The 19,901-nt window shown below is 38.0% G+C and overlaps 2 protein-coding genes across 6 annotated transcripts in view; one reads left to right on the top strand and one right to left on the bottom strand.

The window, feature by feature from the left end:
- Nucleotides 1–6,724, bottom strand: part of LOC111337660 (tyrosine-protein kinase BAZ1B) — a 28,823-nt gene extending 22,099 nt beyond the window's left edge. For 2 of the 3 annotated variants that reach the window (XM_088752258.1, XM_088752259.1), the window contains exons 1-8: nucleotides 6,565–6,724; nucleotides 5,290–5,462; nucleotides 4,957–5,056; nucleotides 2,392–2,440; nucleotides 2,066–2,142; nucleotides 1,310–1,409; nucleotides 1,115–1,180; nucleotides 38–799 (exon numbers count right to left, since the gene is read on the bottom strand). In XM_088752258.1, coding sequence (XP_088608384.1) covers nucleotides 38–799; nucleotides 1,115–1,180; nucleotides 1,310–1,409; nucleotides 2,066–2,142; nucleotides 2,392–2,440; nucleotides 4,957–5,056; nucleotides 5,290–5,462; nucleotides 6,565–6,677 — 1,440 coding nt within the window. In that variant the 5' untranslated portion in view covers nucleotides 6,678–6,724. The remainder of the gene's footprint in view (nucleotides 1–37; nucleotides 800–1,114; nucleotides 1,181–1,309; nucleotides 1,410–2,065; nucleotides 2,143–2,391; nucleotides 2,441–4,956; nucleotides 5,057–5,289; nucleotides 5,463–6,564) is intronic. The other variant, XM_088752260.1, reaches the window with a different exon arrangement.
- A 426-nt stretch (nucleotides 6,725–7,150) lies between these two features.
- LOC111337460 (uncharacterized) lies at nucleotides 7,151–19,558 on the top strand. Of its 3 annotated transcripts, XM_088752262.1 has the most exons (13): nucleotides 7,151–7,330; nucleotides 7,502–7,904; nucleotides 8,857–9,025; nucleotides 9,348–9,424; nucleotides 9,663–9,901; nucleotides 12,237–12,397; nucleotides 13,164–13,266; nucleotides 14,190–14,235; nucleotides 14,350–14,441; nucleotides 14,807–14,992; nucleotides 15,163–15,273; nucleotides 15,580–15,940; nucleotides 17,027–19,558. In XM_088752262.1, exons 2-13 carry the CDS (start codon nucleotides 7,577–7,579, stop codon nucleotides 19,246–19,248), a joined length of 4,095 nt encoding a protein of 1,364 aa, XP_088608388.1. In that variant the 5' UTR covers nucleotides 7,151–7,330; nucleotides 7,502–7,576; the 3' UTR covers nucleotides 19,249–19,558. The 3 variants fall into 3 exon arrangements, with proteins under 3 accessions (XP_088608388.1, XP_022799496.2, XP_088608387.1); XM_022943761.2 differs by lacking the exon at nucleotides 7,151–7,330 and having other exon boundaries at nucleotides 7,419–7,904; nucleotides 17,051–19,558; XM_088752261.1 differs by lacking the exon at nucleotides 7,151–7,330 and having other exon boundaries at nucleotides 7,419–7,904.
- The last annotated feature ends 343 nt before the right edge of the window (nucleotides 19,559–19,901 follow it).

Here is a 19,901-nt window from a genome sequence, read left to right as displayed (position 1 = left end):
CATCTTTTCTATTCACTAAAACTTTGTGGACATTTACCTTAAGAGGAGAAGATTGAAAATCATTATCAGAATCATTGTCCACAATCACTAACTCCCCTTCTGCCACAGAAACATCTAGTTTTGCTTTCTTTTTTGCTGATTTGGTTCCATCTGCAAGCTTCTTCTCCTTCAGTTTAGTTCCTTTAACTGTTGGTTCAGACAAGTCAACCTTTTTTGAAGCATTTACTGTCTTTGTTGATTCCTTGTTCAACATCCCTTTACTATCTAAGAACTTCTTACATTTGTCCTGTTTGGGAGAACTCCTGACTTTTTTACTTGGCTGAGAGAAAAATGATTTTGATGTTTTACAACCCATGATAACAACATCATTTGCAGTTTCTTCAACAGCCACATCTTTTATGTCTTTACTTACATCACTTATTTTAGGAGTGATGCTCTTTGCAGCTGTAACTTGAGGCGACTTGATAGGAGTTAAAACCAATCTGCATTTGACTGGAGTACCACGCAGTTGACTGGATGGTGTCTTCTCATCATCTTTGTCAGGGCTTGAACAAATGTCAATGATGTCCTTCTTTGTTGGCATTACCTTTTTCGGTGTCATGTCAGACACCTTTGATGGGCTCACTGTGATATCTTTGCTATTACTGCTTGTTCTAAAGGAGTCTAGCTTTTTCTGCATTAAGCCACTCTTCTTCATTTGAGACTTCCCATGTGATTTGTTCTTGTCAGAAGTTTTCTTCCTTTGCTTTTCAGTGTTCTCATGACCTTTGGAAGGAGTTTTAGATGAGGGTATTGTTTTCTGAAAAAACAAAAAAACAAGGCCATTAATTACCTAAGAACGAGTTCAAATTCACTATCTAAGCTAAGACAAGGTGTTAATGCAACTAACTTATTCTCCTCACCACGTCCAGGCCTCAAACCTCAACTCTTTTAAGCTTAAGATTCAACTGGTTTGTGTAATTGGTTCTTTTGTTGACAGCCAGGTGCACTGATGCAAGACTAGCTGTTAATGGGTCATTTTTGGCAAGCAGAGCAGTGTATAAAAACAAAAGGGGAAGGGAATTCAAATGATTGAGAACTTTAAGTTAAAGTAAATTATAAAAAAAAAACATACCTTGCCAAATACCAAAGAGAAATCATTAAGTTTTTCAGCAATGGAATACTTCTTTGCTATATCACTCTGAGAAATAATAATATTAAAAAAATTAAAATATGTTGCATATGGAAGAAAACAGAGCCTTAGAACTTCAACAGCCACTTTGACTATAAGTTTTGAAATGTAAATGAAGAAAGTATATTAAATGAATACCTTGACCAGCCAAGGGCTGTTATCAGTCTTCCAAGGGTTTAGGGTGTTGACTCGTATGAAGCACTTAAGCAACTCAGCTGATGGGATTTTCTTGATATGTCTTGAAAAGTAAAAAGTAAAACTTGGCCAAATGTGTAGCTACCGATTGAAAGTAATTGAATTCCACCCATAACTCTTAGAGGATAAAAGAATTAGAGATGTTTTCATTGATCAATCAGAAATAGATTTAATGTCCTTGATATTGTAATAAGTAATGTACAAAAAAGAAAATAGTTAAAACTAAAGCAACCATTACATAGTTAAAGGTTTCCATTTGAAAATAAAATATTCATAAAAAAAAAAACAATGAATATAATGCCTTACAAGCAATATCAAGCTGTAATGTAATATTTTTTAACGGTAATGTAACGGTGGCCAATTTACCATTTTTTAACGTAACGGTGGCCAATTCACCATTTCACCTTTGTTGACATATTGAAATTATAATATTTTTTAAATTGGGTGTAAAATTTTTCCCTGTTCATATTTAAACTAATCATTCAACTTATAAAAAGTAAATTATTTTAATCACATAAGTTGTCAAAAATGTTCCAAGTCATGGTGAAAGGCAAACACTTGACATTAATTAAGAACATTCAGGTTAAGTAATAAATTCGTCACTCTTCTCTGCCTTGAGATTGCATTTACTGAGCACAGAGAGATACTGCATCTTTCCTGAGTTGCAGTTACTGAACACAGACAGATACAGTATCTTACCTGATTTCTTTTGGTGGAATGCCCTTCAAGCAGTATTGAATATCATCAGACTCAAAGTCATATGTTATATCAGTGCCCTGAAAATGAGGTGATAAATTTGATTTCTACATGTAGTACTGGTATTGATTTTCAAGTTAGCAGTAGTCTCAAGATAAAGCAAAAACCATCAATGAATTCACAGGTTATCCTGATTTGTTTTCTTGGAATAAATCATTCAGTCATTTTCCATAATCTTTCATGACCCAAACTTAGATTAAATTTACATTGTACTTTCCAGTATACCAGCAGATATGCAACATCTTTACCTTTTCCTGATTATAACTTACACTTTCAGACTTGTCTCCATGATGAACTTGCAAAATTTTTCCTTGAATCCTGGATATGGGTGAAAGGAGGAAAGAATTATTAATAAAAAAATGAAAAATGACTTGAAAAAAAGTGGAACAAACCATCACTATCAGTTATTTGTATGTACTAAAACAGTGCATAGCATTTGAAGGTGCACTCTGATTGGCCACTCAAACTCTGAATATCCTCTGCTATTCACCCTCAAGCAACTCACAGTGGTTTGCATCTGAGAATTTACAATCATTGCAGGAATGACTGAGTTAAAATCATCTCTTTGTGCTATATGCCATTTTAGTATATATACTCAGCATCAGTGGCTAATATTGGATGTTTACCTTGCCACTTCATGGTGTTATGAGGATCGCATTATTTTTACTGAATCTGTCACGCAATCCCAGACTTTTCTAGAACCATCTATAATCTGTAATATTCCAGAAACTTCTTTCATGTGACTCAGCAGTTTCCAAAAATAGTACAACTTGTAATACGCTATCAATAGTAATAGAACATTCTAGATAACTAAAGTAAAGGTATAAAAGCTGGCTTGTGAGAAGTACATAAAAGATTTGCCCGAGGGCTTACCCTCGTGGCTTGCTGACTGAACTTTTGGAAGCTATGATATGACGAGGCTATGACCTTTTGACCTTGCGATATTCGGAGAGAAGGAAGAGATGAAAAAGACGATAGTCGAGAGAGGAAGAAGATAGAGAATACAGAGTTTGCTAAGGAGTCCTCCGGAAGAGTTTATGTACAAGGAAAGAATGCGATAAATCAAGAAAGCCAAGCGCTGTGGTCTTCAGTCTGCGGATGTTAGAATTGGAAGTTGATCAAGACGACGAACACTTACACGGCATGAAGGATTGTAAGCCTGCTTTATGAACTGCTTAACTTAATCTTTAACCTAAGTAAATTAAACAATGTAAAACTAATTAAATAATAGTTGAAATGGGTAACTGCTTGTTGTTACATTTTTGTCGCGTGCCATATATTGTACTTGGGAGTTTATTTTCATATATGCTTTGTTAGTGGACATTTCTTGGTCATTCGTGCACGTAACAAAATTGGGGGCCTGTCCGGGAGAAATTCCTGTCCGGGAGTCATTTCATTGTCCGGGAGACATTTCCGCTGTCGGGAGACATTTCCGCTGTCAGGAGTCATTTCCCTGTCCGCGAGTCATTTCGCTGCTTCACAGTCATTTCCTTGTCTGGGAAAATCTTTTATTACCTACTAGTTATTTCTTTTCTGTCCGCTTCGTATTTTTGTTATTGTTGTGACATGAGCAGTTACTTACAGTAATTGGTGATCCTCGTAAGAATGTAGTTAAGAACTATTTCACCCTGTAGTTTGAACCGTCCAGTATTATTGAGAGTTATCATTGCTTGTATGCCCAGAGTTAAACAATTTACAGTTGAAGCGATTCAAAGGTTGTATTGAGGACCTAGGTGGTCAAAGTCAGAAGCTGTTTGCGAAGTTATTAGAGTGACGAGTTAAGTCATTGAGGTAGTTCGAGATGAAGTATTGTGAATTTCTAATAGTGCTCTAGAGAGAGAGAGCACTGATCAATGTGTTGGGATGATATTTCCATTGTTTGCAGGAATGCTAGTATTGTTGTGATCTTTTGTGATCACGAGTCTTGTGAGGAGAAGTGATAGTGTAATCACGGTTTTAGGGCATAGGATGTATTGAAGGATTACTCAAAGAAAGTTCATCCTTCGGCTAAACTTTCTTTTGCTGAAGGGGGAGGGTGTTACGAGGATCGAATTATTTTTACTGAATCTGTCACGCAATCCCAGACTTTTCTAGAACTATCTATAATCTGTAATATTCCAGAAACTTCTTTCATGTGACTCAGCAGTTTCCAAAAATAGTACAACTTGTAATACGCTATCAATAGTAATAGAACATTCTAGATAACTAAAGTAAAGGTATAAAAGCTGGCTTGTGAGAAGTACATAAAAGATTTGCCCAAGGGCTTACCCTCGTGCTTGCTGACTGAACTTTTGGAAGCTATGATATGACGAGGCTATGACCTTTTGACCTTGCGATATTCGGAGAGAAGGAAGAGATGAAAAAGACGATAGTCGAGAGAGGAAGAAGATAGAGAATACAGAGTTTACTATGGAGTCCTCCGGAAGAGTTTATGTGCAAGAAAAGAATGCGATAAATCAAGAAAGCCAAGCGCTGTGGTCTTCAGTCTGCGGATGTTAGAATTGGAAGTTGATCAAGACGACGAACACTTACACGGCATGAAGGATTGTAAGCCTGCTTTATGAACTGCTTAACTTAATCTTTAACCTAAGTAAATTAAACAATGTAAAACTAATTCAATAATAGTTGAAATGGGTAACTGCTTGTTGTTACATTTTTGTCGCGTGCCATATATCATACTCGGGAGTTTATTTTCATATATGCTTTGTTAGCGGACATTTCTTGGTCATTCGTGCACGTAACAATGGCTTGCTAACTATCCAACACTAGCCCCCTCCATTTTGGTGAATAGTTGTTTAATCACAGCTCAAGTATAAGTCTGCCTCATGACTTACCATTTCCCATTGACTAAACACTCTACTGGTTCACTTGGCAAAAATTCCTTCTCCAATACTTTGCAACACTCCTGTACCAGCATTTGCAGTGTTCTTGTACCTATTCAAAATAATTACCAATTTAATCACCTGTACCCAAGTATCTAACTGCCATAGGTGAATTAAATTTTAGTTTGCTTCTTGCTTTGCAACAATTTCATTTTCTTTGTGTGGCCTGGAAATTGGCAAAAATACCTAACATTTTCCTTAAGATTCATCTACAGTAGTGAAATCTAGAGTTTCAGTCACTGAATAATAATAGTTAATAACAGGAAGGATAAATAATGTACTCACTTTGATGTACAATCTGCAAAACAGTTTTTTCAAAATACTTTGGAAAATTCTTTAGTCTTTTCAGTGCCTGTTCTTCACTTGCTACAGCTTCTTCATATTTCAGGTTTGTTTTACCAGTGAACTGACAGGTCCAAACTTGAAATCCATACGAAAGGATACGGTTTATGTATTCACTTGATTGTGTAAAAGAAATATACAACATATGCAAAAAGCATATAATACAATTATATAATACTATATAATTTGGATATATCAACAAAGTTGAAATGGTAAATTGGCCACCGTAACGATTACAAAAGCTGACGTTTCGAGCATTAGCCCTTCGTTGGAGCGAATAGAGGAATTGTGGGTTGTGTGTGTTTTTAAAGGCAGAAAATGGAGCTACGTTATTGGTGGAAACATGGCAACGAGAAAAACTAATCTACATATAAGTGAAAAAGCAGCTTTGTTTGTCCAGGTTGGTTCGTCATTCTCTTTCAAAACAGCAAGATAGGTCATTAAAAAACCTGTTAACCCTTCACATCCTAATGTCAAAATGCATCTTGTCCAAACTGGTCTCCATACATTTCCAAAGGTGCTGACAAAGAGAATTTGTTTAACAGTCATGAGGTTCTTAAGTTGGCAATCATTTCCTTTATTCTTGTGACCTAAATAGTTGATTTAGGGCTGATATAATTGCTAGTTCCTCTTTGGGTTAGAGGATTAACCATTGGAAACAACCATGGACTGGGCATCTAAGAAATTCAATTCCATACAGTCAAATACCTCACCACCAATAAAAACTATGCCAGGAGCCTTACTGATACATGAAGTACTGCTCTCCTACAAGGTATTGTATCTTGAAATTGTTAAATCTGAGCGTCAATTACCCTACCCTTGAGGTTTGATCTACAAGTTATCTTTCACTGCATTTACACAAGGTTAGTAGCCGCATGGAAGTCACGACTATCTGCCTGAAGATATCCCGGGGATAGCTCGCAAGAAGTAATTCTGACGCAGTAATATGTATTGATCAGATTGCAACGTGTAAATTCAAGTTTTATGATTCTGGTCAAACATATATACCTAATCACCAAAAGAAATGATTGTTGAATATGCTTAATTATTTTTGGATGTATCCCTAAATGAATAAAGGGTTTAGAAAAAGTTTGGTAGGTTCCACATCACCAGGACAGCCATTAAAATCGACAACAATGTATTCGAGTGATCACCTATCCACCAAAAGAGATAGTCGCGAACGTTCTTCGCGGTCCAAGAGACGTAATTTAAGGATACTCGTAGGACCTAAAGACTTCGTTCGTCTCTCTGATGACAAAAACCTCCTCCTCAGACTTCAGATCATTCGGAAACGGGCTTGGCTTGTAAGATTTCTTCCCCAAGAGCGGCATCTTTCATTCTTTCTGAGCGATCGATGGAGCGCGAAAGTTTGAAATAGGCGGGAAATGAAGTCTTGTGAAGATCGCGGGCTCGTTGAATCGATATTGACAAAGAATGTCAGAATCTGCTGATTTTAGGCCCAAAATATGAGTAAATTTGCACTTCCAAGCTATTCATTTCTCTCAAAGGCCACTAATGGTATCATTGACTTTGCCGTTCCCAGAAAATTCTAAGATTTCTTCCCCAAGAGCGGCATCTTTTATTCTTACTGAACGATCGATCGTACGAGAAAATTTGAAATAGGCGAAATAGGCGGGAAATGAAGTCCTGTGAAGATCGCGGGCTCGTTGAATCGATATTGACAAGAATGTCAGAATTTGCTGATTTTAGGCCCAAAATATTAGTAAATTTGCACTTCTAAGCTATTCATTTCTCGCAAAGGCCACTAATGGTATTATTAACTTTGCCGTTCTCAGACAATTCTGAGTAAGAGTTAAAAGGTGGAAATTGCGTGCGAGTTTACAGAGGTCTGGCACTAGCTAACGGTAATTCGTTTAATTAGCTTTTAGATCAATTTTATTCATTCTAGTTGATGATTGAACTCGTTTTCCCGCTTTTTGACCCGGAGTAAGAAGACTGTTTAGCAGGAAAAGGCGTTTGAGAGGTGAGTTACTCGCTTTAAATTCAAAATCGTGCTATCTGCGAGTTGGTTATGGCGTTTTGTCCTACTGAGTCGGCGCGCGGCCTTTGTTCTTCAGGCTGTGCATCAACAATGCGGCGCGGTAGAAGTTGGATGGCTCACAGACATTTATCTTTCATACTTATCTTTATGTAGAAACTTGATAGACACTGGGCCATAGACATATCACTAGACTTTTATTGGGCTATCCAGTTTGTCTAGTTCTTCAGAATGGAGACTTCTTCGATGGAAAAGGACGAAGTTATGGTCGAAAATCCAGTTGTTGAGTCCGAAAAGCTTAGTGAAATCGTGCCGGTTGAAGTTTCAGAAACTCGTGTTCAGATGCCGGAAATAGAAAAATCACCGATTTCGCGAGTGAACATACTGGATCTTACTAAACTAAACCCCGAAGTTCAGCAGGGCTACCGCGTTTTCATCGAAATGTCGGCAGATTCTTACAAGAACGTAACTTGGCCATTTTTGGAACCTGTGGACACCAAGGCACTTGGCCTGTGGGACTACCATGAAAGAATTAAAGAACCCATGAGCTTCAAGCAAAGTCAGTAGAAGTTTTAATTAATTTATTACATCATTTAGTGTAACAGATTTCAGCCTTTTCACATCTCTGACATTTCGTATTTACCAAGCTGCCCTAAATAACTTTAACATTTCATAACAGACGAAGCGTTCTTTTAAATTCAGATTGGAAAAGCTACCTTTCATTTGACAGAGGAGAAAAGAGATCTTTTTTCTTCATGTTTATGTTTGCACTTTGTTGGTGCCTTGGAGTATCGTCGTTCTAATATTGACTAGAACTCTTTCCCTTTCAAAACCAAAAATTCACATCTCGAGTTAACCTTCATATTGCTTTTAATTTTACATTTTAAGTTCATAGTTGGTATTAAGAGAATTATTTTTAGCAGTCACACGTATTTCGATCTTGAAAAAAAACTCTGCGATACGAGAATCTTTTTTGATAATTTTGTTTTCGTCTCTAAAGGTACATTCGGGTCACTTTATTTCTGCTTTGTTTTCATAAATTTTTATGTCTGAAAAACCAAAAATATAAAACTTTAAATTTATCTGATCAAGGGAATCCCCATAACTATCACATGATTTATTGGCATGATATTCTTTCATTACAGCAAGCTGTGTTATCTAATTAGACCAAGTTTGCCTTGTGTATAAAGAAAGCATGGGTTTAGTGAAATTTAAAATTTGCACACATTTGGTGTTTCTGACATGTGTTCAAAAAAGTTTAGAAATTCTCTCCACCAAACTCCTCTATACTGTTTGGAAACAAAATTTAAAGAATATTTGGATAAGTCAGCAGAAACATAAAATGCTTTCCACTTAAGTTCTCAGTTGACGAGGCAACAGGTAAATTTGGTCAAGAAAAATCAATTAAAATTTTAAAAATATTTTTTTGATCTGAAGTAATTTATCTGGAACACTACTCATCTATCATTTCAACTTGACATTGTTTTAATTTTCTTACTCTTTTGTCGTAGTTGGTGAAAAGTTTAACAAGTATGAATATGAGAGCATCACGGAGGTTATAGCAGACATTCGTCTTATTCTGGAGAACTGTTACCGCTACAATGGATCAGATCACTGGGTTTCCAAACTTGGCCACAAGATGGAGAAGATACTGGAGCAAAAGCTGGCTTTGCTGAACAGGTGATCATGCATAATATTACCATTATTTTTACTAGGTTAGAAGAGTTGATGGCTATTTTAGTCAGACATGAGCAGTAAGGTATCTGTCTTGCTCTGAAGTAAATTTCAAACTCTGACAGCTTATCTGTTCGCTTTAAAAATATCTTGATAACACTGAGTTTATTTGACTGATATACTTACTGCAAATCCAAATTTTCAAACACAGGGCTCTCTTGTATTAATAATGTAAAAAATTTTTATCTTATTTCTGATTTTATAGGCATTTTGAGGTTTGAAGAACAAAATAGAAATTTTGTTTATGATTTTTTAATGACAATTGTAGGTCCCTAAGAGACAAAGTAAGTTTGGAGGCCACCATGGCATTGAGGAGTGACTTTGTTCCAACAGAAGTTTCAGAAGGTAATATTTTATGTCTTGGCAATCCTAGATGAGTGTTGCTACTGTACCTTAAAAGAGGACAGACCTACTTAATTTATGAATTTATAAACAAGCACAAGACGTCACAGTAACACAGAACCAAAATAATAATATTCTGTCACCAATCATTGTGAAGTCCAGTGCAAAAGTGAATGAAAGACATAAGGGTTAAGGTATTTAGTGTCAATACATTGATATCTGTTTATTCTGATTCTTTTAGGGGCTACTGGACGCAGACGAGCAACTCGCATTTCTTATGTCAACATGATAAATGGTGAAGAATCATCCTCTTTGCTCACGCGCTTAAAGATTCAAGAAGATTTAGAGGAACGTGAGAGACGACGATTACGTGAGAAGGAGAAAAAAGAGGCCAATTTGGTTTTGCTTCAAGATTTAGCAGAGTGGGAGGAAAAGGAGCTGGATGCTTATCTGATAAAACAGCTGCATTCGATGTGGGAGGTAATGGTTACAAATTAGAGAGAATTATTAGTGATTGTTTGTCACTATAACGAAGATTTAATTGCACAAGCTCCTTACCAAATATTGAAGTGTTCCAGCATCCATCATGGGCCATCAAATCTTTATTTATAGGAGGTTGTGTTTTATCTATCTGCCAGTCAGTGTTAAAAAAAATGTTTAATTCCTTTTATGAAATCTTCTGATATACCTAGCAGTGCCACATTTGTGCATCTTGGAGAATGGGTTCTAATTGCACCATGCATGTACATCATCCCTTGTTAAGGAGGCTGGAAATAGTTTCTTTGGCATGCGCAGACTGGGTTCTAATTTACCCGGGACTTTTAAAAGTTGCAAAAAAAAAAAACACTAAAATAAATAAACAAACATGGCCGTCGCACTTAGGCCAGAATCATTTTTTCATCTGCCTAGTAGACTATGTTTTATGCCTCTAGGTAGGCTGCCCGCACTTTCTTCTAACTTTATTAGTGGCGTGTTTCAAAAATGGAAAGCTACAACACTCTCAAGTGACCAAAATATCCATGAATCCGGCCGCAGACACAATCGTGATCGTCGGAGCTATTTTCCCATATCGTGGCTGGTTTCCGGACCACTAAATGGGTGCTACCTACATGCAAATATCAGCAGCTACACTTCTCGTGTAAACAAGTCACCGTCAAAACTGTGAATGGTGAGAGAACTTTGCTCAAAGAGAATGTTCCAGTACACTCCTGAGCGAATGTCTTCAATCTTTTACCACTTTCCTTTCCAGCACTATGCATTGTCACACCATTTTAATTGGCCATAATTTTTCTGTGTTCGACACTCCTACACTCCGACGATGTGCTGGAAATTCAAATAAAGAAACATTATCGTCGAAGAAAGTGTTTTTCGTCGATAGCCTTACACTCATCAAAACACTCGCTAAAGGTGTTAATGCTCTTCTCAATCCTAACAGAAAACCATGTAAAAGCAATCTCCCTTCTGTGTATCAAGCTGTTTTTTTATGAAGATTTCAACGCACACAATACTTTGGAAGATGTACGTGCCCTCCACTGTGTCCTCTTTCAATCCCTGTTGCAGCTAACAAGCGCTGACATTGTAAACAACAGCATGTGAAATCTGCCTCCTTCGCTTTCGTAGACATGGACTTTCTTGACGGACGCCATGAACGCATGTAAACTTTCAAAGACAAGCTCTATTCACAGGGCGATAACGGGCTCCTCGTCAAAGAAAACATCATTCAGAAAATTGCAGAAAGCAGTCTGTGTTACGATGACTTAAAAGATCTTTACAACAATGGTTGGAAGGAAGCACTGGTCTACATTCTTAGCAAATCGCCAACCACATCACGTCGATCAGCTCCAAGAGGAACAAAACATCCCGACACTTTGCACAAAATAATCCAGCACTTTGAAGGCAAATAGGGCAGCAGCCATTTCCAGGTGCAATCCACCCAGAAGGTGAACCTCTCTCAGCAAAATAAAGCTCTTTAGAAGAGCGCAAAGGACGTTTGGCGAAGAAGACCGTCCAAAACCTTGTGGCGTCCGTGGCAAGTGTCATGGCTTGACGCAAATGTTGCGCATGTGCAATTGTCTATCTTGTTGAGTCGAAATTTTCGGAAATTTGAAACTTTAGACATACGTATTTCCGTTTCCGCTCGGTGAATTTTTTTGATTTTTGCACGTTAACTTTGAACGGCTTTGTGCGTGTTTTACAAAAATTGGAAAAAATCTGTCAGGGGAAAAAGTTAACGATGAATTCTAAAAAAGGCCTCTTTTCCTTATACTTTCTGACAGAATTTTTGTAAACTTAACAGTCAAGTAGACCAAGACAGTCAAAAGATGCATGCAAAATCTAAAATAAATTCACCATCCAGTTTTTAAGAAAATTCAAGTCAAGTCTAATTTTGGACCCAGCATTGCAAGCCAGCAATGTTACCATGGCAACGAATTTTTCAATATATTTACAACAAACTGATTCTTCAATAATATCTTTATTTCAGGGGAAAATGTGATGGCGATTCGTTAAAGCTAAGCTTCATAAATTTAGTTTAAATATCTTGCATCAGAAAAGTGAAAAACCTATATCCAGCCTCCTTAAGCTTCAGTATTGTCATTTTTAATTTGTTATTACCTCCATTTTAGGCATTTTGTATCTCTCAGTGCTAGCATTTTGCAGTTTCATAGGATTTGATGAGAGTTTAAACTTTGTGTGTTGCAAGAAATCACATTTGGCTCCCTTGAAGAAAGTTCCTAATCATCAAGATCAGACGGTTTATCTGCTGGATACATTTATACAACTTTCCCTAATGATTCCATGTTTTTCTTTTCAACAGATTCCTTCAATTGCCAGCTTATTATTTCTACTGAAAGATTTTCTCTGCATTCAAGATCTTAGTGTTACCGAGCTTGAGCTAAGCTTTATTTATGCTAGTAAATCCACATTACTGGCCAGAATATTTACAGCTCTATTGATTACTCCACACCAGCGGAAAAGGTCAGATTTGTCTATCATTTTAGTACATGTTTTTCACAATTCACTGTCTGAATTTGAAACTGTTATGATTTTCTGTTTGGCAAAAGATATTTGATTTCTAGCAGTGGCCTCTTAACTCTTTGACCCCCCAAGATTGACTAGCACCCAATTTCTCCTTATAATGTCTCCCCCCTGAATCACACAGTAAGGTCACAAGAATAAAGAAAGGGATGATCAACTATGGAAACTCTAGATTGTTAAACAGGTTCTCCTTATCAGCACCTGTCTAGAAAACAGTGTGGAGAATATGCATGGTGATGGTAGGGGAGGGAAGGGTTAGCTAAACTTTATTTTAAAAACAACAGAGATCCTTCCACAATACTTCAGGTGCAGATACATCATACACATATACTATCCACTTAACCTGTGAACTTAAAAGGAGTATATTGTGCATAATTATTCACCTGGTTATTCTCTTACATAGACTCCAGGTTTAACCCAAAGAAGTATTTTTTTTCCTGAAACAATATCATTGTTTGTTTTGCCATGTAGACTTGAAATTATGTTATTGATCAGAGTTAAAGACTCCAGTGAGTTACTTAACCCTCATGAAAATTATTGTTCTTAGACTTATTGGATGTTGTCTTAAACAGTATAGTTTCGTAACTGGAAATGTTTTTCTTTTTTATAAATTGACTATCATCAGAACTTTTGTTAAAGCTGAGTGATAATGAGTGAATGCTGCAATCTTATTATCTGAACACATATTTTGATCTCCTTTGTGCAGCTTGTTTAAAAAGCCTCCAATGAAATTCAAATTGTGGGAATCCAAGCTGTGTGACAGACTAAACAGCTGGTACAAAGCAACTGAGAAGGATGGCCAAGTATTGGTAAGCTACTGTCAAACTTTTCATACAACACAGCTTTTTTTGGGATGCCAGCAGTCCTCACTAAGGGGAGTTGTTGGCCAGTGGTTTAGCACGCAAACTGCAGGTGGGGAGATTTTGGTGTTCTTGGAAAAGGCAGTTGACTTTTACTTCCCTCTTACCACCCAAGGGTATAAATACTTGTGGGAAAACCATCGATTTATCATGGAAACTTTACAGTTTTTTTGAGCAGGGGAGGCTACCTGACGTGGACTTGCTTCCTATCCAAGAGAAGCAGTCACATTGCTAGTTTTCCTCTTCAACAGAAACCAAAGACAAACACCAACCCAGATAAGCCACTTGGCACCTAAGAGTTGAACTGTCCCCTTTTTTCCCCACATATCCACTTACCCACACCAGCAAGGCTTTTTTATCCCTCTGCTTTTCAAATCCATATGACTCACTGTTACTGAAAATCCGATTGAGTATCCAGTGTATATAGAGTTTTTTTTTTTTTAATAAATAGACCTATAGTAGGTTTCTATAAGGGCAGTTCATTCTGCCCCAGGACAACTCTTTTACAAAGAGAAAGCTTGTGGTGAAGGAGCCATGGTGCCATAGCAATAACTCTAGCCCCTCCTCAAAACTCCTTTACTCTGTTCCAGGGTCAAACCCAGGTTGAGGGTCCAGTTTGTTGTTGGTTCTTGTCTGCACTCAGAGTGTTTATGTGTATTATTTACTTTTCCTTTTATTACAAAACCATCTTTACAATTTCAAGTCTGACACAATGGATGTGAAGAGCCTATCTTTGGATGTGACAATTTTCAAACCCTGTCTTTAACTGAGACAGACATGTTTCTCTAATATTGACACGATTTCTAATTCAATGTTTGTGCAAAACTCTTTGTTCAGTTTGATTCAATTTATCTATGAATCTGCTTCTTCAGACTTGCCACCAGTGTGGTTTAGATTTGGCCACTTTTCAAATGCTGGGTGAGTATATTTCGTTTGCAGTGAAATGTGTTCTTTGTGCTTACACATTATTTTACAACAATAAACCTATATATTATAATGATTGTCAGCCTCTTTTGTGGATTTTGTTTTTAGGTGATACAAATCCTTTACTTGAAAAGTCATACATGGATCTTACTCTTCATCAGCGCGTGTGGATTCTTAAATGTGTCTGTGACAACAGTTTGGTAAGACTGACATGTTCCCTGAACTAAAAGCATATTCAATACAATTAACTTAAGTTAGCTACAGGGGTAATAAGGTGAACATTTTGGCTGTGTTTATGTCTCTCCTACACCCAAATTAAGTTGTACTTAACATTAAAAGCCTCACTGGTTTAAAAGCTGGCAAAAAGTCAGATGATCTTCCAATTTGAGCATAAATTATTGGCACCTTGATGATTCTTGACTTTTCAATTGTACTACTGTACTATTATGTTCTTGACTGTTTGTTGTACAAACTAAAGTATTGGAATTTGATTATGAAAATAGCTGAATACATTCTGTTGTGATCAAATCAGAGTAACTTAATGTTTTGTTGTCCTGGATTGTAGGTTAGAGACTATGATTTACGGGATTATCTATCATCCATTGCTGCAACTGAGCAAAGAGAAATGTTATTGGGAAATGATGCCGACAACTGGACATACCTCTATTTCCCAGTCTTCGCTGCTTCTGACTTACGCATCTACAAGCAGTGTCCTTTAGAATTTCCATCATTAAACAAAAGAAAGAGAAAGGTAAAATATCCATTTTCACTTCTGTAGACCAGACCCAGTAATGATCAACATGCAACCCCTTTGGGAACAGCCACCCATTACACCTTAGGCAGAGACTTAAGGAAAAAGTTCCCGAAACCCACCTTGAGAGTGACGTAACTCCTCAACAGACGACGTCTTTTCCATTGTAGGTGGCAACACCCCAACCACCTCCCCTTCCGCCAACTACAACTAAGTCCAAGGCAACTCCATCACGATCCGACACACCCACCCGACCCAGGAGAGATACAAGACTTAGACAGGTAGGGAAGGTTCTCAAGTTACCAACATATCTATGCCAGTGTTTAATTGAGTGTTACCGCGTATTTTCATAGGAAGGTACCTTCAAGGTTTTACAGTCCTGAAATCTTCAATAAGTATGTTAAAATTTGCAAACTAGTGTTTAAGAACTGAAAAAAGGGTGGAAAATTAGTTCAAGCATTTTATCAACGTATTTGGAGAATTTTATTTTGTCCTAGACTTGCGACATCTGCAATTCTGCATAGGTCGGTTTATTCAAAAGTTCCATCATAAGTGGCTACAATATTTTGTTCTTCTCTTTTATCTAGCTTCGAAATAAGTCACCATCACCCGAACCGGAAAACGAAAATCCACCATCACCGCCGATTGAAGAAGTACAAGAGCCAAAGAATACAATTGCGGAAGGATTTGAGCTTGCTGCAAGTGACGTCGAGTCCCTTAAAAAGCTCTCTGAGCAATTTGAAGAACCACCCCCTCCCCCCAAGAAACGTGGTAGGAAGCCCAAGCCCCCACCCCCAAGGAAGCGATGCGAGGTTGAGTTGCACCAAACTCTATCAGGTTTGCTTGAAGAACTGGAGAAGTACGAGATGTCTTTCGGCAAGTTGATGAGTAAAGCAAAGATAAAGATCATGAAGGAAAGTCAAGAACCTGAGCCAGTAGATGAACCAGGTACAGAATCTTTTCAGATGCGTGCTTCTTGACAAAAGATTCACTGTTGAGTCTTCTGTTAAGCATGACTGACATAGTGTTTGGGAAACGCCATCATTGGAAGTGTATTTAATCCATATTCTTGATTCGGCCCTGCAGGGCTCGAATTTAATTTTTGGATCACTAACCCTTCGGGTTAGTAGACATCTTTTTTACTAACCAAATTATAAAGTTTGGAATCCAAGCCCACAAGTTACGACATCTCAAATATTGAACATTTTGTTAATAACAACTAGGACAATTAAAAAGTAGCTGAAATTGCATGGTGACCTTAAAAACGTTGACAATTATGCACCTATTTTATTTCCCTCTCGTTTACCATGATTAAAGAACTCTGCATAATTCAATGCCGAACTACCAGAACCTCATGAACAATAATTTTGAAGCGACCTGGCAGATCCAACAAAGTTGTGTCCAAATCCCCCACATTCGACACAAATTTTCATCCAAGGCCTTAGCGCTCAAAATGGCTGTAAAGCTCGATTTGATCTCAAAGACGGCAAGAACAAATTGTTCGAGACAGAAAACAAGCTAATGCAAGTAAATAACACATAAACCGTCCCTAAAACATTATTTATTTGTATAAAGGTTATTTCCATAACATAATTTAAATATATTAGAAAATTTTACCAACCATGTCGGGTTAGTTGGACACATTTTTATTAACCAAACGTTGAAAATTACTAACCATTGGTTAACGGGTTACCGTTAATTTCGAGCCCTGCCCTGTTTTTTTTTTTTTTTTTATGTTAAACAGCAGATGATTTTTATCGTGGACGAACAGTCTATGGTTTAGCTTTATCCTCCGGCTGAAGGTATTCCAACAAGGATTGCTGCTTATGGCGGTGACTGACTTGCCGAAACCTTGACAAAACTTATCGGTAGATGTCAACTGAGGAGTTTGTTTCCAACGAATCTTTTTTGTCGAATTTTGTGTTCGTCACACTTTTTAAGAATCATATCATCCTTGATGGCCCTTGCACATTCTCTGTAAGTTTTTGGGCGAATGTGAATTGGTTGTGTTTTCTTTTCTTTCTGTTTTTACAGTTGGTTGGTTTTTTTACTCTTTAGAAGAGGTAACCCCGGTAGAAGAAGCGGAAGAATGGGGCAGTGAAGAAAGCATTGAAGAGGACATTGAAGACGCTGGTGCTCAGAACATGTCCAGTGACGAAGACTTTGTTCTGGAGGATGAAGAAAACACGAACAGGACAGAGGCAAGTACTGAGCAAGCAACCAATAGTGGTGAAAACAGTGACAACAAAGGTGACGTGGGAACACAAAGTGTGCTTCCGCAAAAGAGAAAAGCTGACGATGCAAATATTGTGGAGGGGAGTGAACAAGCTACTGCTACTAGTACATGTGTTGACGTAGACGATGATTCGTGTTCCATCGCCATCCAAACGGCTCCTCCTAAACTAAAAAAGAAAAAGAAAAAGCATTCTCTTGCTGCAGAGAGTAAAACTACCGCTGTGTGTCAAACAGAGGCTGCTATGGCGTGTCCAACAGGGACTGCTATGGTGTCTCAAACGGGAGCCTTGGGTGTCTCCCAGAAAGGAACTGTTTTAAATAAACGCAATGTCAGTCACATTCCAGCTGGAATGCAAGTTGTTCGAGAAAAGAAAATAGTTACCCTACCAATAAAAGTTGCTACGGCCGGAAATGTAGACATTAAAGTCACTAACACTGTGACGAAAACTGTATCTGCGCCCTCTGTTGGTACAGCGGCGGTACATAAAAACACAAGCTCTGCGCAGACACATCAGAAACTCCCACTAGCCTTCAATTTATCGTCATCTGCTGTAGCACCGCCCGGTTCAGTTGTGGTGGTGCCTTCATCGTGTATCAGTGGTACTGTCTCTAGCACGGTGTCTAAGACGTCTTTATCGGGAACAGTTACTGCTTTACCAGGCTTGGGAAAGGTCATGTTAGTATCGAACTCTGGGGTTCCTTTGCAAGTGTTGAAAGCTGTGCCTGTCAGTCAGATACAAGGGAAAACTATAAACACTTCTGTCCTGAGCGCCCAGAAAAATATCAGGACTATTCCGGTAAGCGTGCCCCCTTCGCGGACAAATTCAGTGGGAATGAGTTCGATCGCATCAACCTCTCCTCAACTTCCAAGCGTGTCCATCCCAAAAGTTTCCATTGCAGATTCGGCTACTACCTCCGGTACACTGACGAATCCAAACAAGGGTAGTCAAGTCAGTACTACAAGTACATCATTACACCCCCCTGTTCTTCTATTGCAATCCCCGGGGACCGGAGGGGTCGTACCGTTAGGAATGAAGGGAGGGACGATCGTCATGCCTACACCTTCAGCATCGCAAAAAATCGTGGTTGTCACCCCGTCAAGCTCATTAACATCATCTACGACAAGCGAAAAATCGCTGTTATCTGGAAAAGGTATTTCTGTATTGGGAAATACTCAGGTTGCACAGACTACTCTGGGGCAAGAAGTTATTTTACCAGCAGCCACCGAGGCTCTGTCGTCGCTGAAACCAGAGGCTAATACTGCTTCAAACAGTGAGCCTGTGTCCTCAGCGGTTAAAACTCCATCTCAACCTAATGCTTCTTCTTCACCCAGGGATGGTAATTTATTGACAACAATAAACTCGCCAAATGTGACATCGACTACAGCTAAAAATGCTTATTCGAATAAACAAGTTACCACAGAATTTACAACTCCGAATAAAAAGCTAACGAGAGTGGATTCAGACCTCGTCAGTGACATGGTCACACAAACTGTGACGTCAAATTCTAATGTTTCAGCTAAGTTAATGGACACACAGACGTTGCCTTCTGCTTCGCAAGACACTTCTACAGAGTCCACTGCTTCTCAAGTAACAAATTTGGAGCAAAATTCTTCATTTGAGGATAAGTCTTTGCCATCACAGAAAAAGAATTGTCAAACGGAAACCATTGATAGTGGTGATGTTAATGATAAAACTAAAACAGACTTTTTTGAAATGGAGCAGGATTCTAAAAATGGCTCCGATTCCTTAGTTGATCTCACATGTTATGAGACAAGTGTAACTGACCCCACAGAATGTGAGGAGAACAAAGATTCTGCCCCGAATGGGCTTCATCCTGATCTCAAGATATCTCTTCCGACTAAACTCGCAGACACTGATGTTAAACTTTGTAATGGAGTGAACCAATCAACAACTGCCGACTCAAATTCCAAGATGGAAGAACTTGATTTCACAGAACGGAGTCATTTAGTCGTCGAACAAACTCCCAATGGCGTTGTAACGAACCAAACTTTAAAATGATGATTGCAATCTGATGGATGCAACGACATCAATTTCATTTGGCTGATGTGTGACTCACGTGGGCTAAACCCAGCTCCACTGCTTTTTTCTTTCCTTTTTTTTAAACGAAGATCCAAACTCCTTATTTCTAAGGGTTCGTATAAGCGCTTCGTTACAATAACTCTAGTAAATTTTGTGGAACATTTGCTTTTGAAAGAACGAGAGGGTAACGTGTACAATAGAGTAACTTTTCAAAAGGGAAACTGGTTTAAAATTTTGTGACCCCGAGAGACTTCTATTTGAGAAAATAAATAACTGGAAGTGTTTTTGAGCCACCGTTTGTTTTTTTTACAGATATTCTTTAGCTTGTCTAGTCTTTTTACCCCTTTATTCCAAATCATTTGTGCTGGACTCCAGTCACTTTTGCAATTTTCTGTTCGTGCTGCAAAACACCATGAGAGAAACCGTTATTCCTTGTTGAGACACACCACACTTATGAGAGACATTTGACCGTAAGGAATCAGATCTTCGAGGGTGATACATTTTTGCCCCAAAGACTGACTGCTGAGAAGGGAAATAAAAGGGAAAAGAAAAACTAGTAACTCCATTTTGATTTAGTCGTTATCGTTGTCGATTTGTTTGCTTGTTCTTTTCTCCAGAAATGGTATGTTTTG

This window comes from Stylophora pistillata, chromosome 3 (genome assembly GCF_964205215.1).
Source record: "Stylophora pistillata chromosome 3, jaStyPist1.2, whole genome shotgun sequence".
NCBI classification, from domain to species: Eukaryota; Metazoa; Cnidaria; class Anthozoa; order Scleractinia; family Pocilloporidae; genus Stylophora; species Stylophora pistillata.
The sequence above is the reverse complement of the archived record's forward strand: the minus strand, read 5'-3'. Positions and strand labels throughout refer to the sequence as shown.

Coding starts and splice junctions, on each gene's coding strand:
- LOC111337460 (XM_088752262.1), top strand. CDS start 7,577: ATGGAGACTTCTTCGATGGAAAAGGACGAAGTTATGGTCGAAAATCCA. Junction 14,236..14,349: donor GGCCACTTTTCAAATGCTGG/GTGAGTATATTT, acceptor TTTTGTTTTTAG/GTGATACAAATCCTTTACTT. Junction 15,274..15,579: donor GAGATACAAGACTTAGACAG/GTAGGGAAGGTT, acceptor TCTTTTATCTAG/CTTCGAAATAAGTCACCATC.